This window comes from Lithobates pipiens, unplaced genomic scaffold (genome assembly GCF_037356315.1).
Source record: "Lithobates pipiens isolate NorthernLeopardFrog02 unplaced genomic scaffold, aLitPip1_a1.2 Scaffold_8, whole genome shotgun sequence".
Classification (NCBI taxonomy): Eukaryota; Metazoa; Chordata; class Amphibia; order Anura; family Ranidae; genus Lithobates; species Lithobates pipiens.
In genome coordinates, this window is record NW_027507903.1 from 288556535 (window position 1) to 288566646 (window position 10112).

Sequence of the window (10112 nt, forward strand, 5' to 3'; positions counted from 1 at the left end):
CCCCCCCCCAGTCACTGTCCCCTACAGTGTGTGGCAGCACTACCCCCCCCCCAGTCACTGTCCCCCTACAGTGTGTGGCAGCACTACCCCCCCCCCCAGTCACTGTCCCCCTACAGTGTGTGGCAGCACTACCCCCCCCCCCCCCCAGTCACTGTCCCCCTACAGTGTGTGGCAGCACTACCCCCCCCCCCCAGTCACTGTCCCCCTACAGTGTGTGGCAGCACTACCCCCCCCCCCCCCCAGTCACTGTCCCCCTACAGTGTGTGGCAGCACTACCCCCCCCCCCAGTCACTGTCCCCCTACAGTGTGTGGCAGCACTACCCCCCCCCCAGTCACTGTCCCCCTACAGTGTGTGGCAGCACTACCCCCCCCCCCCCCAGTCACTGTCCCCCTACAGTGTGACAGCACTACCCCCCCCAGTCACTGTCCCCCTACAGTGTGACAGCACTACCCCCCCAGTCACTGTCCCCCTACAGTGTGTGACAGCACTGTCCCCCCCAGTCACTGTCCCCCTACAGTGTGTGGCAGCACTACCCACCCCCCCCGCCCCAGTCACTGTCCCCCTACAGTGTGTGGCAGCACTACCCCCCCCCCCCCCGCCCCAGTCACTGTCCCCCTACAGTGTGTGGCAGCACTACCCCCCCCCCCCCCCGCCCCAGTCACTGTCCCCCTACAGTGTGTGACAGCACTACCCCCCCCCCCCCCCGTCACTGTCCCCCTACAGTGTGTGACAGCACTACCCCCCCCCCGTCACTGTCCCCCAGTCACTGTCCCCCTACAGTGTGTGGCAGCACTACCCCCCCCCCCCCCGTCACTGTCCCCCAGTCACTGTCCCCCTGCAGTGTGTGACGGCGCTACCCCCCCCCCCCCCAGTCACTGTCCCCCTGCAGTGTGTGACGGCGCTACCCCCCCAGTCACTGTGTGACAGCACCCCCCCCCCCGCCCCAGTCACTGTCCCCCTACAGTGTGTGGCAGCACTACCCCCCCCCCAGTCACTGTCCCCCTACAGTGTGTGGCAGCACTACCCCCCCCCCCAGTCACTGTCCCCCTACAGTGTGTGGCAGCACTACCCCCCCCCCCCCAGTCACTGTCCCCCTACAGTGTGTGGCAGCACTACCCCCGCCACCCCACAGTCACTGTCCCCCTACAGTGTGTAGCAGCACTACCCCCCCCCCCCAGTCACTGTCCCCCTACAGTGTGTGGCAGCACTACCCCCCCCCCCCAGTCACTGTCCCCCTACAGTGTGTGGCAGCACTACCCCCCCCCCCAGTCACTGTCCCCCTACAGTGTGTGGCAGCACTACCCCCCCCCCAGTCACTGTCCCCCTACAGTGTGTGGCAGCACTACCCCCCCCCCCCAGTCACTGTCCCCCTACAGTGTGTGGCAGCACTACCCCCCCCCCCAGTCACTGTCCCCCTACAGTGTGTGGCAGCACTACCCCCCCCCCCCAGTCACTGTCCCCCTACAGTGTGTGGCAGCACTACCCCCCCCCCCCCAGTCACTGTCCCCCTACAGTGTGTGGCAGCACTACCCCCCCCCCCCCCAGTCACTGTCCCCCTACAGTGTGTGGCAGCACTACCCCCCCCCCCAGTCACTTTCCCCCTACAGTGTGACAGCACTACCCCCCCCAGTCACTGTCCCCCTACAGTGTGACAGCACTACCCCCCCAGTCACTGTCCCCCTACAGTGTGTGACAGCACTGTCCCCCCCAGTCACTGTCCCCCTACAGTGTGTGACAGCACTACCCCCCCCCCCCCCCCCGTCACTGTCCCCCTACAGTGTGTGACAGCACTACCCCCCCCCCCCCCCCCCGTCACTGTCTCCCTACAGTGTGTGACAGCACTACCCCCCCCGTCACTGTCCCCCTACAGTGTGTGACAGCACTACCCCCCCCCCGTCACTGTCCCCCTACAGTGTGTGACAGCACTACCCCCCCCCCCCGTCACTGTCCCCCTACAGTGTGTGACAGCACTACCCCCCCCCCCCCGTCACTGTCCCCCTACAGTGTGTGACAGCACTACCCCCCCCCCCGTCACTGTCCCCCTACAGTGTGTGACAGCACTACCCCCCCCCCCCGTCACTGTCCCCCTACAGTGTGTGACAGCACTACCCCCCCCCCCCCCCGTCACTGTCCCCCTACAGTGTGTGACAGCACTACCCCCCCCCCCCGTCACTGTCCCCCTACAGTGTGACAGCACTACCCCCCCCAGTCACTGTCCCCCTACAGTGTGACAGCACTACCCCCCAGTCACTGTCCCCCTACAGTGTGTGACAGCACTGTCCCCCCCAGTCACTGTCCCCCTACAGTGTGTGGCAGCACTACCCCCCCCCCCGCCCCAGTCACTGTCCCCCTACAGTGTGTGGCAGCACTACCCCCCCCCCCCCCCCGCCCCAGTCACTGTCCCCCTACAGTGTGTGGCAGCACTACCCCCCCCCCCCGCCCCAGTCACTGTCCCCCTACAGTGTGTGGCAGCACTACCCCCCCCCCCCCGCCCCAGTCACTGTCCCCCTACAGTGTGTGACAGCACTACCCCCCCCCCCCCCGTCACTGTCCCCCTACAGTGTGTGACAGCACTACCCCCCCCCCCCCGTCACTGTCCCCCAGTCACTGTCCCCCTACAGTGTGTGGCAGCACTACCCCCCCCCCCGTCACTGTCCCCCAGTCACTGTCCCCCTGCAGTGTGTGACGGCGCTACCCCCCCCCCCAGTCACTGTCCCCCTGCAGTGTGTGACGGCGCTACCCCCCCAGTCACTGTGTGGCAGCACTACCCCCCCCCCAGTCACTATCCCCCTACAGTGTGTGGCAGCACTACCCCCCCCCCCCCCAGTCACTGTCCCCCTACAGTGTGTGGCAGCACTACCCCCCCCCCCCCCAGTCACTGTCCCCCTACAGTGTGTGGCAGCACTACCCCCCCCCCCAGTCACTGTCCCCCTACAGTGTGTGGCAGCACTACCCCCCCCCCAGTCACTGTCCCCCTACAGTGTGTGGCAGCACTACCCCCCCCCCCCCCAGTCACTGTCCCCCTACAGTGTGTGGCAGCACTACCCCCCCCCCCCCAGTCACTGTCCCCCTACAGTGTGTGGCAGCACTACCCCCCCCCCCAGTCACTGTCCCCCTACAGTGTGTGGCAGCACTACCCCCCCCCCCAGTCACTGTCCCCCTACAGTGTGTGGCAGCACTACCCCCCCCCCCCAGTCACTGTCCCCCTACAGTGTGTGACAGCACTACCCCCCCCCCCGTCACTGTCCCCCTACAGTGTGTGACAGCACTACCCCCCCCCCCCCGTCACTGTCCCCCTACAGTGTGTGACAGCACTACCCCCCCCCCCCGTCACTGTCCCCCTACAGTGTGTGACAGCACTGTCCCCCCCCCCGTCACTGTCCCCCTACAGTGTGACAGCACTACCCCCCCCAGTCACTGTCCCCCTACAGTGTGACAGCACTACCCCCCCAGTCACTGTCCCCCTACAGTGTGTGACAGCACTGTCCCCCCCAGTCACTGTCCCCCTACAGTGTGTGGCAGCACTACCCCCCCCCCCCCCGCCCCAGTCACTGTCCCCCCTACAGTGTGTGGCAGCACTACCCCCCCCCCCTGCCCCAGTCACTGTCCCCCTACAGTGTGTGGCAGCACTACCCCCCCCCCGCCCCAGTCACTGTCCCCCTACAGTGTGTGGCAGCACTACCCCCCCCCCCGCCCCAGTCACTGTCCCCCTACAGTGTGTGACAGCACTACCCCCCCCCCCCCCCGTCACTGTCCCCCTACAGTGTGTGACAGCACTACCCCCCCCCCCCCCCGTCACTGTCCCCCAGTCACTGTCCCCCTACAGTGTGTGGCAGCACTACCCCCCCCCCCCCGTCACTGTCCCCCAGTCACTGTCCCCCTGCAGTGTGTGACGGCGCTACCCCCCCCCCCCAGTCACTGTCCCCCTGCAGTGTGTGACGGCGCTACCCCCCAGTCACTGTGTGGCAGCACTACCCCCCCCCCCAGTCACTATCCCCCTACAGTGTGTGGCAGCACTACCCCCCCCCCCCCAGTCACTGTCCCCCTACAGTGTGTGGCAGCACTACCCCCCCCCCCCCAGTCACTGTCCCCCTACAGTGTGTGGCAGCACTACCCCCCCCCCCAGTCACTGTCCCCCTACAGTGTGTGGCAGCACTACCCCCCCCCCCAGTCACTGTCCCCCTACAGTGTGTGGCAGCACTACCCCCCCCCCCCCCCCCAGTCACTGTCCCCCTACAGTGTGTGGCAGCACTACCCCCCCCCCCAGTCACTGTCCCCCTACAGTGTGTGGCAGCACTACCCCCCCCCCCCCAGTCACTGTCCCCCTACAGTGTGTGGCAGCACTACCCCCCCCCCCCAGTCACTGTCCCCCTACAGTGTGTGGCAGCACTACCCCCCCCCCCCAGTCACTGTCCCCCTACAGTGTGTGGCAGCACTACCCCCCCCCCAGTCACTGTCCCCCTACAGTGTGTGGCAGCACTACCCCCCCCCCCAGTCACTGTCCCCCTACAGTGTGTGGCAGCACTACCCCCCCCCCCCAGTCACTGTCCCCCTACAGTGTGACAGCACTACCCCCCCCAGTCACTGTCCCCCTACAGTGTGACAGCACTACCCCCCCAGTCACTGTCCCCCTACAGTGTGTGACAGCACTGTCCCCCCCAGTCACTGTCCCCCTACAGTGTGTGGCAGCACTACCCACCCCCCCGCCCCAGTCACTGTCCCCCTACAGTGTGTGGCAGCACTACCCCCCCCCCCCCCCGCCCCAGTCACTGTCCCCCTACAGTGTGTGGCAGCACTACCCCCCCCCCCCCCCGCCCCAGTCACTGTCCCCCTACAGTGTGTGACAGCACTACCCCCCCCCCCCCCCGTCACTGTCCCCCTACAGTGTGTGACAGCACTACCCCCCCCCCCCCGTCACTGTCCCCCAGTCACTGTCCCCCTACAGTGTGTGGCAGCACTACCCCCCCCCCCCCGTCACTGTCCCCCAGTCACTGTCCCCCTGCAGTGTGTGACGGCGCTACCCCCCCCCCCCCAGTCACTGTCCCCCTGCAGTGTGTGACGGCGCTACCCCCCCAGTCACTGTGTGACAGCACCCCCCCCCCCGCCCCAGTCACTGTCCCCCTACAGTGTGTGGCAGCACTACCCCCCCCCAGTCACTGTCCCCCTACAGTGTGTGGCAGCACTACCCCCCCCCCAGTCACTGTCCCCCTACAGTGTGTGGCAGCACTACCCCCCCCCCCCAGTCACTGTCCCCCTACAGTGTGTGGCAGCACTACCCCCGCCACCCCACAGTCACTGTCCCCCTACAGTGTGTAGCAGCACTACCCCCCCCCCCCCAGTCACTGTCCCCCTACAGTGTGTGGCAGCACTACCCCCCCCCCCCAGTCACTGTCCCCCTACAGTGTGTGGCAGCACTACCCCCCCCCCAGTCACTGTCCCCCTACAGTGTGTGGCAGCACTACCCCCCCCCCAGTCACTGTCCCCCTACAGTGTGTGGCAGCACTACCCCCCCCCCCCAGTCACTGTCCCCCTACAGTGTGTGGCAGCACTACCCCCCCCCCCCCCAGTCACTGTCCCCCTACAGTGTGTGGCAGCACTACCCCCCCCCCCCAGTCACTGTCCCCCTACAGTGTGTGGCAGCACTACCCCCCCCCCCCCCAGTCACTGTCCCCCTACAGTGTGTGGCAGCACTACCCCCCCCCCCCCAGTCACTGTCCCCCTACAGTGTGTGGCAGCACTACCCCCCCCCCCAGTCACTTTCCCCCTACAGTGTGACAGCACTACCCCCCCCAGTCACTGTCCCCCTACAGTGTGACAGCACTACCCCCCCAGTCACTGTCCCCCTACAGTGTGTGACAGCACTGTCCCCCCCAGTCACTGTCCCCCTACAGTGTGTGGCAGCACTACCCACCCCCCCCGCCCCAGTCACTGTCCCCCTACAGTGTGTGGCAGCACTACCCCCCCCCCCCCGCCCCAGTCACTGTCCCCCTACAGTGTGTGGCAGCACTACCCCCCCCCCCGCCCCAGTCACTGTCCCCCTACAGTGTGTGACAGCACTACCCCCCCCCCCCCCCGTCACTGTCCCCCTACAGTGTGTGACAGCACTACCCCCCCCCCCCCGTCACTGTCCCCCAGTCACTGTCCCCCTACAGTGTGTGGCAGCACTACCCCCCCCCCGTCACTGTCCCCCAGTCACTGTCCCCCTGCAGTGTGTGACGGCGCTACCCCCCCCCCCCCCCCAGTCACTGTCCCCCTGCAGTGTGTGACGGCGCTACCCCCCCAGTCACTGTGTGACAGCACCCCCCCCCCCGCCCCAGTCACTGTCCCCCTACAGTGTGTGGCAGCACTACCCCCCCCCCCAGTCACTGTCCCCCTACAGTGTGTGGCAGCACTACCCCCCCCCCAGTCACTGTCCCCCTACAGTGTGTGGCAGCACTACCCCCCCCCCCCAGTCACTGTCCCCCTACAGTGTGTGGCAGCACTACCCCCGCCACCCCACAATCACTGTCCCCCTACAGTGTGTAGCAGCACTACCCCCCCCCCCCCCAGTCACTGTCCCCCTACAGTGTGTGGCAGCACTACCCCCCCCCCCCCCAGTCACTGTCCCCCTACAGTGTGTGGCAGCACTACCCCCCCCCCCCCCAGTCACTGTCCCCCTACAGTGTGTGGCAGCACTACCCCCCCCCCCCCCAGTCACTGTCCCCCTACAGTGTGTGGCAGCACTACCCCCCCCCCCCAGTCACTGTCCCCCTACAGTGTGTGGCAGCACTACCCCCCCCCCCCAGTCACTGTCCCCCTACAGTGTGTGGCAGCACTACCCCCCCCCCCCCCCAGTCACTGTCCCCCTACAGTGTGTGGCAGCACTACCCCCCCCCCCCCCCAGTCACTGTCCCCCTACAGTGTGTGGCAGCACTACCCCCCCCCCCCAGTCACTGTCCCCCTACAGTGTGTGGCAGCACTACCCCCCCCCCCCCCCCAGTCACTGTCCCCCTACAGTGTGTGGCAGCACTACCCCCCCCCCCAGTCACTGTCCCCCTACAGTGTGTGGCAGCACTACCCCCCCCCCCCCAGTCACTGTCCCCCTACAGTGTGTGGCAGCACTACCCCCCCCCCAGTCACTGTCCCCCTTCCCACAACAAGGACACAATAACAGGGGACTCCTGTGGTCACATCGCTCACCAGTTCTGGTCGCCGCTGCGCATGACTGAGGATGCGAGGCACAGCTTCTCCCGGATGGACCATGGCTCGGTGGGTCCCGCGTTCAGCAGCTTGTGCTCTAACCAGAGAACAGAAACGTGTAAACACCCAGTACAGCACATTCAGCGTCATGTCATATAACTCCTCTAAAAGAACCATACGTGTTACCCTGCAGACAATAGGATTTTATCATCACTATTTATATGCCATCGCCACAATACTTACTGCCGATCCCCGTCGCCATTTTCCTGGACACAATACAGCCTAGAAAGGAAGCGCCGTCGCGGAGGTGATGATGCGAGCAGAGAGGAGGCTGCTGGGAGTTGTAGTTTAGTGACACTGGCCATTGTGGTGAGCACGGATTAGGCCTTACTGATGGATAAGTGAGTGCTGGCCTTATAGTTCTTGCTGTAGGTCAGTTCTTACCGTGTCCATCCTAATGCTGATTTCCAAGTATGATCTTTATTGCATAGTTATATGGGTCCAGCGTCTACCAATGGAAGTATGCATGTTCCATACCTGGAAGCTTGAAATCACTGTAGTAGTTGACGCTACATAGTGCTCACAGCTCTGGTTCTGGGTTCCATGCCAAGCTGCTGCACTCTTGTATACTAAATTCAGGTGGTCGGTTACTTGGCACAACCACCATTCACAGAACGACTTGCATTCTTCTCAATGAATGTAAAGCGCTCTCTGATTGGACAAGGTGGAAACCTTGACATTACCTCCCCACCTCGTCCAACCAGAAAATACTTTCCAGGTGCCTATCCATGGCAGCATATGCATGGTTGGACAAGGGTAGAGAAACTAACTGTGCATATGCTGCCATGAATAGGCACCAGGAAAGGAAAATTATGGAAGGGTAAGTATTCCATTTTGCATTTTCTGTGAATGGCGTCTGTGCTGTGTAAGGATAAGCTCCGGCGTGTTCGCATATGCCACGTGCAGAGCCCGACAGGAAGTCGGCGCTGCGCTAATCACAGGCAGTGAGACATTGGCTAATCTCTGCAGCCGCGCATCGGGGCAATCTCTCACTGCCTGTGATTACCGCAGCGCTCCGCCAACCTCCTGGTGGGCTCTGCACGTGGCGTATGCGAACACGCCGGAGCTCATCCTTAGTGCTGAGCGAGTGACCTCATGTGCTCACAATGCCGCTTGGCCTTAAACACTTTGCTGCCCTCAACTCCTGATTCCCAAGCAGCCTGGGTATGTTTCTTAGAGATGGGACTGACCTACAATGTCTCCTATTTACACAGCTCCCAACTGTCCCTGATTAACAAGCATTGTCTCTCTTTTGGAACCAAATCTATATTTTGCTTTTTTAGTATGACGTGTACACCTCTATGAAATTCTTTTATTTAAATTATTAAAGGCAATTTTTTTAAATATGTTATACTTACCTGCTCTGTGCAATGAGTTTGCACAGAGCAGCCCCACTTCTCTTCTCGAGTGGAGGTATCATTTGAAAGGCCAAAGGGTCATAGATTGGGCAACAGGGATCCAGTGCGTCTCTTTTTTCCCATCTCAAAAAATTGGGAGGTATGCACTTACTCTTTTGTGTTTTAGATTCCATTGTTCATTAGCATAGAAACTCTCCAGTTTGATTGGCCAGCAGCTCTGGTACTCTCCAGTGGGATTGCCCAGTAGCTGTGGTATTCTCCTGTGGGATTAGCCAACAGCTGTACCCACCAGTGGGATTGTCTAGTGGCTGTGGTACCCTCCTGGAGGATTAGCTAGTGGCTGTGGTACCCTCCAGTGGGATTGGCCAGCAGCTGCAGTTACCCCCCCCTCGGTGGTATTGGCCACCGCTATGATACTCTCGAGTGGGATTGGCCAGCAGCTGTGGTACCCTCCAGTGGGATTGGCCAGCATCTATGGTACCCTCCAGTGGGATTGTCTAGTGGCTGTGGTACCCTCCTGGAGGATTAGCTAGTGGCTGCGGTACCCCCCCCCCCCCCCCGGTAATATTGGCCAACCACTGTGATACTCTCCAGTGGGATTGCCCAGCAAATGTGGTATTGGCTAACTGCTGTGATACTCTTCAGTGGGATTGTCCAGCAGCTGTGGTACCCCCTTGGTGGTATTGGCCAACCACTGTGATAATCTCCAATGGGATTGGCCAGCGGCTGTGGTACTGACAAACCGCTGTGATACTCTCAAGTGGGATTGGCCAGCAGTTGTGATACCCTCCAGTGGGAATGGCCAGCGGCTGTGGTATCCCCCTCCCCCCCCCGGTGGTATTGGCCATCCACTGTGATACTCTCCAGTGGGAATGGCCAGCGGCTGTGGTAACCCCCCCTGGTGTAATTGGCCACCAACTGCGATACTCTCCAGTGGAATTGGCCAGCGGCTGTGGTAATCTCCAGTGGGATTGGCCAGCAGCTGTGGTACCCTCCAGTGGGATTGGCTAGTGGCTGTGATACCCTCCTGTGGGATTGGCTAATGACTGAAGTACCCTCCTGTGGGATTGGCTAATGGCTGTAGTACCCTCCAGTGGTATTGGCCAGTGACTGGGGTACCCTCCAGTGGGTTTGGCCAGCGGCTGTGGTACCCTCCAGTGGTATTGGCCAACGGCTGTGGTACACTCCCCTCAGTGGTATTGGCCAACCGCTGTGATACTCTCTAGTTTGATTGGCCAGCAGCTTTGGTATTGGCCAGCAGCTGTGGTATCCTCCTGTGGGATTGGCCAACAGCTGTGGTACCCTCCAGTGGGATTGGCCAGTGGCTGTGGTACCCCACTGTGGTATTGGCCAATCACTGTGATACTCTCCAGTGGGATTGGCCAGCAGCTATGGTACCCTCCAGTGGGAATGGCCAGCAGCTGTGGTACCCCCCGGTGGGAATGGCCAGCGGCTGTGGTACCCCCCGGTGGGAATGGCCAGCGGCTGTGGTACCCCCCGGTGGGAATGGCCAG

The 10112-nt window shown here is 62.9% G+C and overlaps 1 protein-coding gene across 7 annotated transcripts in view; it reads right to left on the bottom strand.

The window, feature by feature from the left end:
• Positions 1-7537, bottom strand: part of BRD8 (bromodomain containing 8) — a 58982-nt gene extending 51445 nt beyond the window's left edge. For 4 of the 7 annotated variants that reach the window (XM_077472362.1, XM_077472360.1, XM_077472365.1 and 1 more), the window contains exons 1-2: positions 7424-7537; positions 7181-7277 (exon numbers count right to left, since the gene is read on the bottom strand). In XM_077472362.1, the coding sequence (XP_077328488.1) occupies positions 7181-7277; positions 7424-7442 (116 nt within the window). In that variant the 5' untranslated portion in view covers positions 7443-7537. The remainder of the gene's footprint in view (positions 1-7180; positions 7278-7423) is intronic. The other 3 variants (XM_077472363.1, XM_077472364.1, XM_077472361.1) reach the window with 1 other exon arrangement.
• Positions 7538-10112: the final 2575 nt, after the last annotated feature.